This window comes from Eleutherodactylus coqui, chromosome 1 (assembly GCF_035609145.1).
Source record: "Eleutherodactylus coqui strain aEleCoq1 chromosome 1, aEleCoq1.hap1, whole genome shotgun sequence".
NCBI classification, from domain to species: domain Eukaryota; kingdom Metazoa; phylum Chordata; class Amphibia; order Anura; family Eleutherodactylidae; genus Eleutherodactylus; species Eleutherodactylus coqui.
In genome coordinates, this window is record NC_089837.1 from 265,848,377 (window position 1) to 265,864,839 (window position 16,463).

General features: G+C 44.7%; 1 protein-coding gene across 2 annotated transcripts in view; it reads left to right on the plus strand.

Annotated features, from left to right (window-relative positions):
- MDN1 (midasin AAA ATPase 1) overlaps nucleotides 1-16,463 on the plus strand; it is a 351,783-nt gene that overhangs the window by 138,586 nt on the left and 196,734 nt on the right. For both annotated transcript variants that reach the window (XM_066608461.1, XM_066608470.1), the window contains exons 35-41: nucleotides 2,837-3,034; nucleotides 3,281-3,489; nucleotides 8,004-8,126; nucleotides 8,236-8,433; nucleotides 9,814-9,921; nucleotides 10,079-10,267; nucleotides 11,481-11,570. In XM_066608461.1, coding sequence (XP_066464558.1) covers nucleotides 2,837-3,034; nucleotides 3,281-3,489; nucleotides 8,004-8,126; nucleotides 8,236-8,433; nucleotides 9,814-9,921; nucleotides 10,079-10,267; nucleotides 11,481-11,570 — 1,115 coding nt within the window. The remainder of the gene's footprint in view (nucleotides 1-2,836; nucleotides 3,035-3,280; nucleotides 3,490-8,003; nucleotides 8,127-8,235; nucleotides 8,434-9,813; nucleotides 9,922-10,078; nucleotides 10,268-11,480; nucleotides 11,571-16,463) is intronic.

The window sequence follows — 16,463 nt, forward strand, 5'->3', positions numbered from 1 at the left end:
CGGATCCTGGAGGAAGAGGAGGGTGTCATCAGCGTATAGTGCTATGCGCTCTTCATAGTTGTGAAGTTTAAATCCTTTTATTACCGGCGATACCCGGATTGCAAGTGGCTCTATAGCAGGGGCAAACAGGGCAGGGGATAGGGGGCAACCCTGTCGTGTGCCTCTACCGAGGGGGAACTGGGCCGAAATATGGACATTGGTTTTAAGACTGGCTACCAGGGAATCATATAGGATCTTTACCCATTTAATAAATACTGGCCCAAATCCAAACCGTTGCATCAACTGCCCACAAGTACCTCCACTCTACTGAGTCGAAGGCCTTTGCCTGGTCTATAAATACCAGGGTGCGTTTCCCGCAGTTAGTGTTCATATGTCAGATGGTCAAAAAGCCGCCCTAGATTCATGTCTGTACTTTTGCCAGGCATGAAGCCAGATTGGTCAGGGTGTATAATCTCTTTAAGAACGGAATTTATGCGCGTCGCCAGTATTTTTGCCAGAATTTTAACGTCGTTTTTAAGAAGTGAGATGTTCCTATAGGAACCACAATCTGCAGGATCTTTTCCAGCTTTAGGAATCATGACAATTATGGCCTTGCGCATGGTGTCCGGCAGGGCACCATTTCGCAGAATAGAATTATATAGCATTAGAAGCCGGGGAGTTAGGAAATGCGCATTCTTTTTATACCATTCTCCAGGGAGTCCATCCAACCCAGGCGATTTCCTATTGGGAAGTGACTTGATAGCGTCCATAAAATGAAGCAGTTTAACAATGGATCTGGATTAGAAAGTTTCTTTAGTTTCTACAGAATGTCTTTTCATGTAACAAATAATGAACTCTGTTTTTCGTCCGTATCATTGGGGGGAGGGGGGGGGGGGGGGACAGCTGAAGACTGTGGATATAGCTACTGCCACTGGACAATAAGCTATACCCCTCTTGCAGGCACCAGGCTAACCTAGTTCGGAGCAATTCAGCCACCCATATGCAATGATATGGGCGACGGAACATGCGCATCCATTGACTTCAATGAAGGTAGTCCGCGTGGAATCTGTGCTAAAATAAAGCATGCTGCGATTTGTTTTTTTTATCATGGGGAATACGCAATTCCACAATTGTGACAATGAAAATTCGAAAATAGATGTTTTACCGTAAATCTGCCATGTGGAGGGCGATCGCAGAGTCCGGAATTTAAATCAGTCACACTTTTATTTTTACCATTTTGCCTCATGTAGGCAGCCATTTTGAATTTCTTCATTTAAATATGGGTCCGGGTACTGACTTAATATCAGTACTTTATGAATACTCCTAAAATCTATACTGTGTGCAGTTGAAAAAACTACCTGTTGACCTTTTCATTTAACCAGTAATGCTTCCCGAGTATTGTTCTTCGCATACTTTGATGCTTTTTTGATCATCTGCTTTCATACCCTCTTTTGGAGAGTTTATTATCAATATGATTGCACTGTTCATCTAAAAGTGATGCACCAAAGCATGTTTTCTTTGCCCTAACATATTCTCCTGTAGGGATTGATCGTAAGATGTGCGTATGATGGCAGCTATCCATGTGTAATATTGTATTATCTGCCTGTAGCTTTCTGTAAAGCTAGGTTTTCACTTTCCCCAACTCATTTTGAAGAAAAGATTCTGGTAAATTTCAAATTTAAAGAATTGTCATTTAGCTAACTAAAAACTAGACCGTTCCATATTTTGGCCTTAATCGCGCACTAGAAGCAGATTGTCAGTATACCCTCCAAACCACAAAATGAACTTCTGGAAGGGACACCACTTCCTAGCAGCATACAGGAAGCAAAATGTTATATGGTGGAAGTAGGACAAGTGCAAAATACTGATGAACAACCAGTCACGCAACTATAATGTATTGGAGGGATGGCTACTTAGTATTATACATCCACACACAAAAGGCTTGTATAATATCACAGGTACGAGTTGTGCCTCAAGCAGTCTTTCAGCCTGTAAGTATTATACACAGATTGTATTAAAAGGCGGGCTGTCGAACACTGCCAAAGTATATTACACAAAGCACTGACTTCTTGGTCTTCCCCAGTATCACTGACCCAAATTGTCTCTGCAAGGAATGAGGTATTGCTTGATATTTTGGCCAAAATACGCAGGTTCATAATCCACGTCAAGGGTCTTCATGTTTTTAGAGTTTCTGTACTAACTTTACATTGCAAACCATTCACTGAGAAAAAAGGAATGAAATCCATGGAGTGTCCATGTGCTGTGCCTTGCGAGTTGAGCACAAGAATCTCAGGTTCAACACTCATCGCCCTTGTAAATACAGCCTGACCACACTGTCTTCTGCACCATCTGTTTCACGTACAGAGTGCAGATATGTGTGGTCGGAGACCCGCAGTCAGGGTGGGACACTTCTGCACTACATACAGGAAATGGATGGTGCAGAAACTGTGGTTGGCCCCTAACAGAGGACTGGAATTCACTTTAAGTGAATTTTCGGCTCTTACCAGTAGTGAGCGGGAATGAACCAGCAGCTACTCAGAGGATGAGAGATAGCTGTGTAGTATTGAGTGGGCGTAAATTGTGCTACATTCTCTATAAAAGGAGAGGGGGAGCTAAGCGTGTGCTCATTCATATGCAAGACCAGCTGATCAGTGCTAAGAGTTCCCCCAGTCAGAAACGTGAATCTTTATAAATGAATGAGAAGGAAAAATCAATAAAAAAAATCAGTCAAGTGCATAATTTCTTTCTGCAACGACTTTGTAAGACACGTGTCTATTGATTTTTCATTCACAGAAGTTTCCATAGCCTTTTAGGCCTTCTAGTTTAAATTTTAAGTGCATCTTTATCTTCTTTGTAGGCACTACGTTTTGTTCAGCTGCTTCTACCATATCTGCCAGACAAAAGTGTATGCGTTTTTTACATGAAAAGCTCTCTGCTGCTGTCCAAATTACTGAAGATATGCAATTGGATCTACAGATATATGAGAAAACCATACAGCGAAAGATAAATTCATTGGAAAGCTTGTTCGGAATCCATCCCTTCTATATACCCAGAGGTAAAGTACACTTTATAATGGTTTTGCAGCAGATAAAGTAACAGGGTTCTCTGGGATGTAAAAATATAGTTTAATGTGCTGAAAATTTTAAATTATAATATTTTCACTTTATTGATTTTGCACTGATCATGCTCCTTGTGTTCATACTGTATGGAGATAAAACCTTATGACTATTCATTAATTACTAAATCTAGATATATTTTTAATAAAACCTGTTTGTGCTTTCATTGTTTTCTTTGCTTTAAGGTCCTGTATTTCATGAAGAATCAATGACTGATTATGCACTTAATTCAGAGACGACTTCAATGAATGCACAGAGGCTACTGCGAGCAATGCAGCTTAATAAACCCATTTTATTAGAGGGATCCCCAGGTGTTGGGAAGACCAGCCTTGTCACTGCATTGGCCAAAGCTTCTGGAAATCATCTTGTTCGGATTAACCTCTCTGAGCAAACGGTATAGTCCTGTGAATATTTTCAGTTTAGTCTGAAAAACTATAGGGCAGATTTATGAAACGAAAAACTTGTCTTTGTGGTCCATAGCAATCACAGCAGCATAAGAAATTTTACCACAGCAGTAGAAGAAATGAAAGCTGTGCTCTAATTGGTTGCAATGAGCAAAAACTATCCTACATTTGCCCCTATGTTGTGGTGAACCTGTTAACGACCACCTGTTGTGAATGTATGGCCGGCAGTCACAGATAGTGTTCAACTCCACTCTATACTCTGCGAGTGTCTGCTGTTTTCAAGAACAGGCAGCCTTGATAGCGGCAACTATGCAGATAATCAGAGGGGGATCAGCAACCCCGTTGATCTTCCTGTGACCTAATTGGTGAGGAGGGGTGGGTGGGGGGTTGCTGATGAGTTTGTGGCAGTCTGGAGCGCTTAGTTCAGGGTTCCAGGGCTGCCATGTATTGCATCCTACTAAGGTTCAAGTCCATCATGGGAGCTAAAGAAAAATGTAACGGTTGAATAAAATGTTAAAAAAGACATTTTAAAACCTCCCCTTTTTCAATTGCTCATATTAAAAAATAAACCTAATTGTTGTCTTTCTGAAAGTCTGAACTATGTCTTTAAAAAAAATAAAATAAAAAGTGATCAAAAACGCCCCCCCCCCCTAAAATTGTGCTAATTAAAATTACATGTTGCCCCACAAAAATTGTGAGGATATGGGGTCTCAAAATATGGTGACAAAAAGTTATTGTTTACTTTTTTTTAAGTATACACTTATTTTCAGAAAAATAAAAGTAAGCACCTAGAAGAAGGAGTTGTCGAATGAAACTTTATATGTGTGATTGTAACATTGCTAAAACTAAGTAATTGCCGTATCGGAGCAAAAGGATAATTTATTACAAAAAAACTGAACACTTAAAGGGGAGGCTCTAGTATTCCCTCAGGCCGCCTCTAGCTTGAATGTAAGATACGGGCGGGCATGGAGGCATACAAGTTCCATATGGTATCTTGGGGCATATCAGTCCACATTTGCTGTAATTGAGCCTATAGATTGTGCATACTCCTAGGCTGTCGAAGTTGCCGTCCCAAATGGTTCCATACTTGTTTTGTTCCACTAAATCTGGTGACCGGGCAGACCTTGGTAGGTTCGCAATGTTGAGGAGATATTCTTGTAACACCCTTGCTGTGTGCGGCCAAGCACTGCTGGAAAATACATCTTGGAAGCAACACAAGGGGAGGCAGGATGTCCAGAACATATCGCTGAGCTGTCATTTCCCCTTGTACAAATACTAGATGTGACCGACTGTAGTATTCCAATTACTGAGGTGGAACAATACCTCTGCAGCGCCACCTATTAAAAGGCAGCTTTCCTGCCAGTCAATGTTAGACTCTTTATACAAACCTATAACAATGACTCTTCACTCACTCGCCTTCTAGGTGCTCTCCCTAAGGAGAAAAGATAGCATTCCTGACGACTGTAGTATGTGATGGCCCTCCAGGCAAGTACACCAACACTGGGGCAGCAGTGTGCCACTCCAAAGCAAATACAGGATTGAGGTGCTTGCCCCTAGGTCTCTAGACACAAACACAGCTGTCATTAGTGCCCAACCTAAGTCTGGATTAGTCGCTGAAGACAAACCAGGTTTCTCTCTGTAGCAATCCAGATTCATCATTTAGGACACAACTGCAAACAGAGCTGACAGTGGTGGGTGTCAAAGGCAGTACACATAATGAGCACCGTGAGACCAGACCCTTCAAGTAAGCGCCTGGAAATGGTTTTAACAGACACGGGGGACTGTTAGAACCATTTCCAGACACGATTATGCCACCTGTCTCTGGATAGCGGTCAATGAACCAATCAATGCTGCTTATGCTTGTTAGACAATGAGACAAATTACTGGTGGTCTGTCAAGGGCGTCCTGAGCCCAGTCTTTGTATGCATGCCCTTAAAGGAGATGTCTCGAGGAAGCAGTTAATTTTTTTTTTTGCCCAGTCCCCCCCATTAAACATACATTACAAAGCCCCCCTGTAAATGACATTTCTAGCTGGTTCGTACTTACCGTTCCAGCGTTTCAGCAACTTATAAAAGTTTCCTCAAGATGGCCGCCGGCTCTTTCCCCGTCGCTCGCTGCAGCCCGACGTGCGCGCTCCCGAGACGCCGCCAGCTGTGTCTCCATGGCAACCGGACGCATCGCAGCCGTCGACCAGACGCCCCGCAGCCGCCGACCAGACAGCAGGTAACCGGCGCTAGCCCCCGGCTCCCCAGCGCTAGACCCTCAGCCCAGGTGAAGGCCCCGGAGCCCAGCGCTAGGTTCCGGAGCCCAGCGCTAGTTCCCCCGGCCTAGCGACAGCCCCCCCGGCGCAGCCCGGCGCAGCGGCAGCCCCCCCCGGCCTAGCGACAGCCCCCCCATCACAGCGGCAGCCCCCCCCGGCCTAGCGACAGCCCCCCCGGCGCAGCCCGGCGCAGCGGCAGCCCCCCCCGGCCTAGCGACAGCCCCCCCGGCGCAGCGCAGCCCGGCGCAGCGGCAGCCCCCCCCCCCGACCCATCACTTACCTGGGAGGCTTCTCGGGGCTGCTGGGCTGGGCTGGGCTTCTCCGCTGGGCAGCTCCAGTTTCTGCACCTTCCTCTAACAGAGGATGGTGCAGAATGGCCGCTTCAGCGCGCTCCCGAGCAGTGACAGCTCGTCTGCGCATGCGCAGAAGAGCTGTAGCGGGGAGCACACTGAAGCGGCTCGTGCTGAATGGAGAAGACCGGACTGCGCAAGCGCGTCTAAAAAAGCAAGCTGCCAGCGAATTTAGACGGAACCATGGAGACGAGGACGCTAGCAACGGAACAGGTAAGTGGAATAACTTCTGTATGGCTCATATTTAATGCACAATGTACATTACAAAGTGCATTAATATGGCCATACGGAAGTGTATAACCCCACTTGGTTTCGCGAGACCACCCCTTTAAGTATCAACTCTGCACAAGTGGAAAAAGCGTTCCACTACACACAAGTAGACTCGGAGTCTTTTTATAGGCCAAGGGTGGAGCCACTTTGAGGGCTTCAGGTAACAGTACCGTTCATCTAATTACACCACAACTCTAATCATTTGTAAATCTACCTGAGATGTAACTGCATATGAAGTTTTGCCGCAAAATGACAACCCCTTCTAGGCGCTTGATTATTTTTTGACAATGTGTGTAAGATATAAAAAAGTACAGTATATAAATTTGGTAATGCCGTATTCGTGCTAGCTTGCAGAATAGAGTTAACCTCTTAACAACCGCCCATATGTCTTTTGACTGCGCTGCATTAGAAGCCCAGCACAGGTCTCCTATGACGGGAAGAGTGAGTGCTCAGCTGTCGGATGACAGCCAGGCACTTACTCAAACACCGTGGTCCGAAAGAAACATGGTTTGCCGGTGTTTAACCCTTTTAAGTGCCACCGCAGCATTTAAAAGGCTGACAGGGGAGGGGGCTCCCTCTGTCAGCCATCTAACCCTCACGATGGGTTGCTATGACATATAGCTTCCAGGTCTGCCAGCTACGATTGCATATGAGGCTGGGCCTCATAGGCTTTCTAATGTACTACTGCCGTGTTTGCCCCGAAAAAAAAGACACAGTCTTATATTCATTTTTGCCTCAAAAGAGGCACAGTGTCTTATTTTTTGGGGGTGTCTAATAATACTCACCTAGCACCCGGCGTTCAGGTTACTCGCGATGGGCTGCGGCGTTACTGCAGGCTGCCGTGTTCTCCTTCACGCGAACAGAGCACTTCTTCCTGGAAGCGGGGCTTGAACACCCCACCTCCAGCAAGCTGTTGCTCTGATTGCCTGATGCGGAGGTCGATTCTCCAATGAGAACCAGCACTCTATTAACTGATCACAGCCATTCATTGAATGACATCATTGAATAGATGTGATTGGTTAATCCAGCGCCGGCTTTTATTTGCTGATGTGGCGCTTTATTAACCAATCAGAGCATCAGCTTGCTGGAAGCAAGGCATTTAAGCCCCGCTACCAGTAAGAACGGCTCTGTCGATGTGAAGGAGGACACGGCAGCCTGCAGCAGCGTTGCAGCCCATCGCGTGAGACCCGAACGCCGGCTGCTAGGTGAGTGTTGTTTCGACAGGATAAAGTGCCTGATAGTCACCCTGTAAATCCACAGTAAATCCGCAGCCAAATCTGTGACATCATGCATGTGTAAGATGTGGATTTAGTTACTGATATACTACATCTAGACCTATTCTAAAGGCTCTCACATAAGTGTATGCTACTGTGTAATGCGCACACACATTTTGTGCACGTAATACGCGATACCAATCTTTACATGGTCTTTCAATTGTGCCTCTCACACGCAGTGCCTAAAATGTACGTGCAAAAAACACTGTATGCACTACCTTGGCGCATACGCTGCAAAAAAAAATTGCTCCTTTGAGAACCCTAAATATTTTGTATATTCTTTTATTTCATACATATTAAAAAAATTGGTATAAGTCTAGCTACTGTAAATTGTGTTGTTTTTTTTTAAGGATGTAACAGATTTATTTGGCACTGACCTTCCAATTGAAGGAGGCAAAGGTGGGGAATTTGCTTGGCGTGATGGTCCTCTTCTCTCCGCTTTAAAGGCAGGACATTGGATTCTACTGGATGAAGTAAGTTTCTTATACTATAACAGCCTTTTATTTTATGGTTTATATTTACCATAAAGATTGAAGTTTAACAAGAATTACTGTATTAAAGCGTTGTTATTTTTTTCCCCAGCTTAATCTGGCATCTCAGTCTGTGCTAGAAGGGCTTAATGCTTGCTTTGACCATCGTGCTGAGGTGTATATTCCAGAACTCTGCATGACTTTTAAGGTGCAACATGAAAAAACAAAGATCTTTGGTTGCCAGAACCCCTTTTGTCAAGGAGGTGGTCGAAAAGGACTCCCACGATCCTTTTTGAATAGATTCACTCAGGTTTGTCTGTGTTCACGATTTTGTAGTCCTATTTCAGTAAAAGTATCTTCTGTGTAATGCTGGTTTTACCATGAAAGCTAATAATAGAGACTTAAAGGAACTCTTTCTGTTCCTGTAAACCCCATAAAATAATTAGGGACTCGTAGGAAATAAAGCGCTGAGTCCGAGGGCGCTTCTCGTATTCTCAGGAAGTCACTCTTTTATACTTAACTTTTTCCGTGTTTTTTGCTGTCTGCCTGCAAAGCTGCTGTTTATTTAGACAGTGAACTGCTTATGCACGTAATCATACTGAAGAGGAATAAAGGCCCGTTTACACGAAGCGATGATCGCTCAAAAATTGCTCAAACGACAGTTTGAGTGACAGTTTTGAGCGATCATTTTGCACAAACCATTAAGTAGCTACTCAGCTACTTAGTAGTTTATTAGTGTGCAAATGAAGCCTTTAGCTGAATGCAGGTAATAACCAGACTGCTTTTATCTGCATTCAGCTCTATTGTTCTCCGACGGGTTAAATAGCTGAAACAATACTATCAGCATTATCCGCGGAGAACTCAGCGTGCCGTCCTGATAAGACCACAAGATGATTTTTAGGCCGGCTTGAATTCAGTGATCAATGAGCAGTGCATGAAAAGTGGACGATGGCCACGCGTTTAGACGCAACGATTATCGCTCAAAACATGGCTTTTGAGCGAATTTTGAGCGATGATCGTTGCGTCTAATTGGGCCTTTATTCTGGTATTGGCATATGCATAAGTAGTCCTCTATATACAAAGTACAGTGGCTTTGCGAGCAGGGATCACGGAGGAAGACAAGTATGAGACTGACATTGTGAGCTCTGCACGCCAGATGCTTCGAACCCATAACTTTAGCGCATGGAACTCTTCTGGTATATTTTCTGTGTCAATTCCGCCTCTAAAACCCATGCCAAAATCAAGGGGTTTTTTTTGCTACGGCTACACACTCGTTCAAAATTTCGACACGGAAAGACATCGAAATTTTCACCAGTGAATTTTACCCATTAACGAGGCTAAATCCAAGTGGAGATTCCCAGCAAAAAGATGCAGATTTTCTTGTGGTTTTTGGAGGTGGAATTCACAGAGAAAATCAGCCATCAAATGCAGTTATGTGTGCACCCCTTTAGGATCTTCAAGAGTCTCTTTTAATTCTCTTGTAATATTTACACTGATTGAAAATTGCTATATAACATGCAATAAAGTCTGTTTGCACTGTGTATTAGACAAAATTTAGTAAATATGCCCATTGTCTCTTTATAATTTATTGCAAGCGTTCCTTGGTTCATATTGTAAATGGATGATATAGTGTGGTATTCCATGTAAAGTGTTAGCTTGCTTTATTTGAAATTTTGTATGTTGTTATAAGGTCTTTGTGGATCAGCTATCAACATCTGATATGCAGTTCATAGCAAATTCTCTCTTTCCTTCCTTGGGTGAAGAGATCATTGGCAAAATGGTTGCGTTCAGTAACCAGGTATGTCTAAGGTTATTTTTATTTTGTAGCAAATGCTAAATCTATGTCCTGATTTGTTGGTAAATGAAATAATTATTTTTGTGATCTTACTGCACAACATGCCATGCACGGTTTTGCCACCAAAGTTATGCAAATTGGGCCTTGCCTGTCTTTTTAGATTGACTTGGAAGTTATGACTGAGAAAAAATGGGGTCAGAAAGGAGGACCATGGGAGTTCAATTTGAGGGATTTGTTTCGGTGGTGTCATCTAATGTTGCATGATCAATCACCTGGACATTATGATCCATCTCAGCATGTTTTTCTAGTATATGGAGAGCGGATGAGGTCTAAAGAGGATCGACAAAAGGTTAGTATCTGCAGTCACCAGGTGCTTTGCACAATCTTCCACAAATCTAATGTCCCTACTTTTGTAAAGTGAACATATTTGTATATGTATACTGTGTTGAACTGAACATATGCAATGTCATGTATTCATAGGAAATTTGGCTCAGGCAATTTAACCCCTTAATAGCCAGCCACTTTGTTTTTTCGTTTTTTTAAAATCCATGTTTCCAACAGCTATAACTTTATATTTTTATGTCAACAGAGCTAATGGCTGCTTGTTTGCTGATTTTTTATTTTTATTTTTTATTTTTTTACTGGTAGCATTTAATGTGATATAATTTACTGATAAACTTTTAAAAATTGCTGAGTGCAGTGAAAAAAACCAACAAATTTTTGAGGGTCTTGTTTGTGCGGGATACACGGTGCAGTAAAAATATGCTGATGTTATTCTATGGGTCAGTATGATTATGGCGAATCTATGTCAGAAAATGTTTTTTCATTGAAAGAGTAATAAATGTGGGAAACAAACATCCAGCAGTAGACATGGTTGGAAAGTCAACAATAAATGAATTTCAGCATGCCTGGTTTAAGCATAAATCTATCTGTAAGGGCAAACAAGAAAAAGCATGTGGTTGTTTTTTTTTCTGTTGGCAGTTTTTTTTGTTTCTATATATTTGAACCCTATAAGCTAAGTTTATGTAAGTTTTATAATTGCCTTCCCTGCTATTCCCCCGGTATCAGCGCTCAAAGCGGCTGCTCCACTGGGTTGAGCCGCGTGCTAAATGGTCTTTTCACAATGCACCATGCTGCCATGGCAATTTGTTGGCACAACATTATCATGTCATGGGGATGGTGGTGCGATGGGACACTTGAGGGGGCATGCCCACTTAGCTACTTGGATGCAACAGTCAGCATGGACCAATATAGTTAAATAGCAGAGATGAGAGCTATGTCTGTCTACAATAGTCACCTGCAGTGTCAGCTGTAAGAAGCAAATAATAAGCACCAGCTCTGAAAGGAGCTTGACTGCAAAGCCCATTGCACGCCACTCTTGGCGACCCATATTGGGCATAACCAATCATTGCACGTTTAAGGCATCATGGTGCCTTTAATTTTTAGTCCATTTAAGCATGTAGTGTGTTGGTGTGTTTTGGGGGGGGGGGGGGTTTTGCAAAGAAATAAAAATTGTAGAAGACTTAACTAACTTTTCTTTTCTGTTAATCCTTTTGTTGTAGCTTATTTCTGTTTATCACAAGGTGTTTGGGGAAGAAAACGCTCCTTACGCGGGAACACGACATTTTTTTATTAATCCTCAATATATACAGGTAAATGTGTATTACCATATTGTATGGTGGTTGAAACAATGTTCATGCAACAATAAAGTTTGGAAAAAGAGTTGTTTGTGCTTGTTCAGACTGGGACTCATCTGTACTGAAAGTCACTTGGTTTCTCGTCTGTGTCATTGGGGACATCAAAGACCTTGGGTTTACCTCTTGCCATTAGGGATCAGATTCTCAGTGAATACGTTTTGGCTCCTACCAGTTATACCCCTCCTGTGCCCACCAAGCTAAATCAGTTTTAACTTTGTGTCTCTAGGAGACAGATCATCCGTTCCTGACCGTTTCCTGGACTTTTGCTCCGGCTACTTGCTTGAGCATATAGTGTAACTCAATCCCCCTGTAATGTAACTGAGGAGGTGCACCAGGGTTGATCTAACCTCCCTGCTGTTCTTCCTAACTTCTGAAGAAAAAGTGGCACAGAGAAGCCATAACTGTTCTGTGCCTGCCAGTGTAGTGCCCATATTTCTATGCCAGACTCATGGCTCCCTCCCTTGCCAAAGGGAGATAGGGGAAGTAAGACAGGTGAGTATCCATTGCTCCCTGCCCACATATTTCTTCTTTCCAGAGCGTCATCCCGACGGCCCCATTACATATGGAGGTTGCCCTCTGACCCAGGTAGGGACAGGAAGAGTTTAAAAGCACCTCCCTTTCCACCATGCTTCAGTGTCTTCCCGTCCCTACGGTGGGACAGATGAGCAGAGAACTCCAAGCAAGTCTGTGGAGGAAAGAGAGAACTCACCGCACACTGTGCGATCCCCCTGGAGGGGTAGAGGTCGGGGCCGCATACCGCCGAGTCCCTGCATCCCCGACCTGCGCCGCCGACTGAGCCGTAAGTCTCCTCAGCAGCGCTGGTCTCCCTCGTGCGGCCTCCCTGGTCCTTGGCGCGCATAGCGGGGACGTCATCCAGCGTGGGGACGTCACGCGCTCAACGTAGGGGGCGTGGCTACTGGTGAGAACCCGGAAATGGGCGCCAAATTCAAAAATCCTCCCCATATAAGCAGGCTAAGCTCCATGGAGGATCCTGCTGACTGCCAGACAGTGCAAGTGAGTATTCTACCCGCGACAGCTCAGCACGAGAGGGAGAGACTGATACCCTACAAACTGTAAGTAGGCTATATGCCAAAAGGAATGCGCAAAATTGCTACGTGTACCAAGTCGGATGCATATATGTTCCCCGTTTTTCTTCTCTCCACTCTCCCCCATTTTGCATGGGTAGATGGATAAGGAAGGTCCAAAGAAAACGGACCCAAGAAATGTTCGGCGGCCCCCGGTCAAGGAGAAAGACCATATTCCCGGTCAATCAGACCCTGCAACAAGTGATTGCAGATGAATGGCAGGAGCCGGAGAAAAGAATAGCGGTTTCAAGAGAAATCCAAAACCGGCTCGCGTTCGCTACTGAGGACGTTCGTCTATACAGGGAGACCCCTAAGGTGGATATACAAATCGCAAAAGTGGCCAAGAAAACCCTCTTGCCCTTTGAGGACCCTTCTCAGTTGTCTGATCCGATGGATAAAAAGATCGACGAATTAATGAAGAAAGCCTGGGAGGCAACATCCTTTACCATTGAGGCCAACATAGCCTCAACTTCTATGGCCAGATCCATGGTCCTATGGCTAAACAGACTGGAAGCCTCCATCAAAGATCGGGCCCCCAGAGAGGAGTTAGCCAGTTGTCTTCCCCTCCTAAAAATGGCTACCGCTTTCCTGGCTGACGCATCAGCGGAGACAGTGAGATACGGTGCAAAAACCGGACTCCTTAGCAATTCAGCAAGAAGGGCATTATGGCTGAAGACATGGGCCGCAGATATAACATCAAAAAACAAGCTCTGCGCCATCCCCTTCCAAGGGGAATACATGTTTGGGCCCGTCCTGGACAAAATCCTAGAGAAAGTCGGCGACAAGAGCAAGACCCTTCCCGACAGACAACCTTACAGGAAACCATCTTTTCCCAGGAGGACACGCCAGCCACCTCCCGAAGTTAAAGGGAAAGACTGGAAGATGGTCGTACCCCAAGGGAGGTCGGGGTAAGGAATCTCAACCCTCTCCTGAACAAACAGGGGGTAGATTAGCGAGCTATCTAAGTCAGTGGCAGGGGATAACCTCTAACCCCTGGGTACTCCAAATAATTAAAGCAGGGTACCGAATTGAGTTCCACTCTCTACCCCCTAGGAGATTCCTCATAACCTCCTCTGGGTCCCTACAAGAACAAGGGAACCTCATAAAAGGTGTACAGGAACTCAAGGACTTAGGGGTCATTGCACAAGTCCCTGATCATGAAAGGGGTGTGGGATTCTATTTCCCCCTATTTCTAATCAAAAAAGCAAACGTTTCCATTAGGACTATCTTTAACCTTAAAGCCCTAAATAAATGTATTTCATACAAAAAATATAAGATGGAAACAGTGAGATCTATCGTCTCACTAATAGACCGGGATAGTGTAATGTGCACTATAGATCTCAAAGATGCATACTACCACGTCCCAATAGCTGCAGCCCATCACAAGTACTTGAGATTCGCTCTGCGGGAGGGTGACAGGATCCAACATTATCAATTTACGGCCCTTCCATTCGGAATCTCCACCGCCCCTCGGGTGTTCACAAAGATGATAATAGAGATGGTAGCCTATTTCAGACGGAACTAAATCCGTATATTCCCATATCTGGATGACTTCTTGTTGGTGTCAAGGACAGAAAAGACTATACGTATAGACCTATCCATGGTCTTGCCTACCCTAAACAGTTTAGGGTGGATAGTCTACAAACAAAAGTCCGACCTGAACCCAGGTACACAGAAGATATACCTGGGTGTATTACTAGACTCCCACATCCAGGAATCTCGGCTTCCATCATCTAGGAAGGAAGACCTCATCCAAAAAGTAACCTTCCTCTGTCAGGCTACGACGGTTTCGATCAGAGAAACAATGAAGGTGCTGGGCATCCTAACAGCCTGCATTCAGATAGTACCATGGGCACAAGCCCATACTCGACAACTACAAGGGTTCATCCTTGCCAAGTGGGACAAACGGCAGACATCCCTGGATAAAAAGCTGAGCCTGTCCGCCCGAGTCAGAGTCCCTACGCTGGTGGACCTCGCAGAGGAACCTAAGCAAAGGTACCTCCTGGTTGCAAGAACCTACTGTACCCATCACAACAGATGCCAGCAAAACAGGATGGGGAGCGCAAGTAGCTGACCTAAATCTACAGGGAATCTGGGACTCCCAAGTAGCTAAGTGCTCATCAAGTTACAGAGAATTAAGGGCAATCCGGGAGGCCCTTCAGGCAGCAGAACCCCTTGTAAGAGGAAGGCATATTAAAAAATCCTACTACCAGCCGTGGAAGATCTCCTGCTCCCAGGGCCCGCTAACATACCCGGGGGTCGAAAAATTGAATCTAGCAGCATGGATGCTGAAGGCATGATACTGCATGGGAAGGGACTCTCCCATAAAGTAATTACCACCCTGACAAAGAGCCGTAAAGCTATCACGACAGCCATCTATGATAGGATATGGAGGAAGTTCACAGACTTCTGCAAAATAGATCCAGGGAAAATCCCAGGGGTTGACATACCCGCAATCCTGGAATTTTTACAGGCAGGCCTAGAGAAAGGCCTTAGCCCTAGAACCCTTAAGGTTCATACAGCAGCACTAGGATCCTACCTAGACTTGGCAGAACACCGCTGGGTGCGTAGGTTTCTCAAAGGGGCAGAAAGACTTCGACCCTTTATTAGAGAAACCTTCCCTACCTGGGACTTAAACTTAGTCCTAAATAGTTTTTGCCAACCCCCCTTTGAACCCCTCTCCCAAATTCCCCTGAGATTACTCACACTAAAAGTTACCCTTTTAGTCGCTATAACTTCGGCTCGGAGAATAGGGGAATTACATGCCTTATACTGTATTGAACCATACATGGTAATACAAGATGACAGAATTACCTTTAAATTGGACCCAGCCTTCCTACCGAAGGTAGTGTCAAATTTTCATAGGGAGCAGACAATCACTCTGCCCTCCTTCTGTCAAAATCCCCGCCATGAAAAAGAACAAGAATTTCATAGCCTAGATGTTAGGAGAGCCATTCTAGCGTATATAGAGGCTACCCGCTCTTTCCGTAAAAAAACCTCTTTATCCAATTTCAGGGCCCGGGAAAAGGAAAGACTGCCATCCAAGAGGCATATAAAGCCAGGGGCCTCGATCCCCCGGGAAAAATTAGAGTCCACTCCACACGCTCTCTCTCCTCCTCTTGGGCAGAAAAAGCAAATTTGCAAAGCAGCCACCTGGTCTAGCATACACACATTTATCCGACACTACAGGGTTAACGTCCAGTCGGACAAAGACCTAGGCTCTGGACGAAAAGTCCTTCAGGCAGTAGTCCCGCCCTAAAGCCATGTATAATTTGGTATACTCCATATGTAATGGGGCCGTCGGGATGACGCTCTGGAAAGATACGGATTACTTACCGGTAGTCCCATTTCCACGAGTCATCACGACGGCCCATAGTTTCCTCCATTTTAGAATAATTTATGTTCTTTCAATGTAAATATGACCGAATAAAGGTAAATTTTGGTTTAGTAAACATTGTCCACCGTAATAATTTGTAAGTCACTGAAGCATGGTGGAAAGGGAGGTGCTTTTAAACTCTTCCTGTCCCTACCTGGGTCAGAGGGCAACCTCCATACGTAATGGGGCCGTCGTGATGACTCCTGGAAATGGGACTACCTGTAAGTAATCCGTATCTTTTTCAGATTTCCCGCATACCTCGGGGCTTGTGGGTGGTAGCCTCCCTTCCATCAGCACCTCTGCATTTCCGTCTGTTTCTCCTCCTTGCTGCGATCTTCCCGCCCCATTGCTCTGTCACCACACTTCAGCCTTTTTTTTTTTAATTCG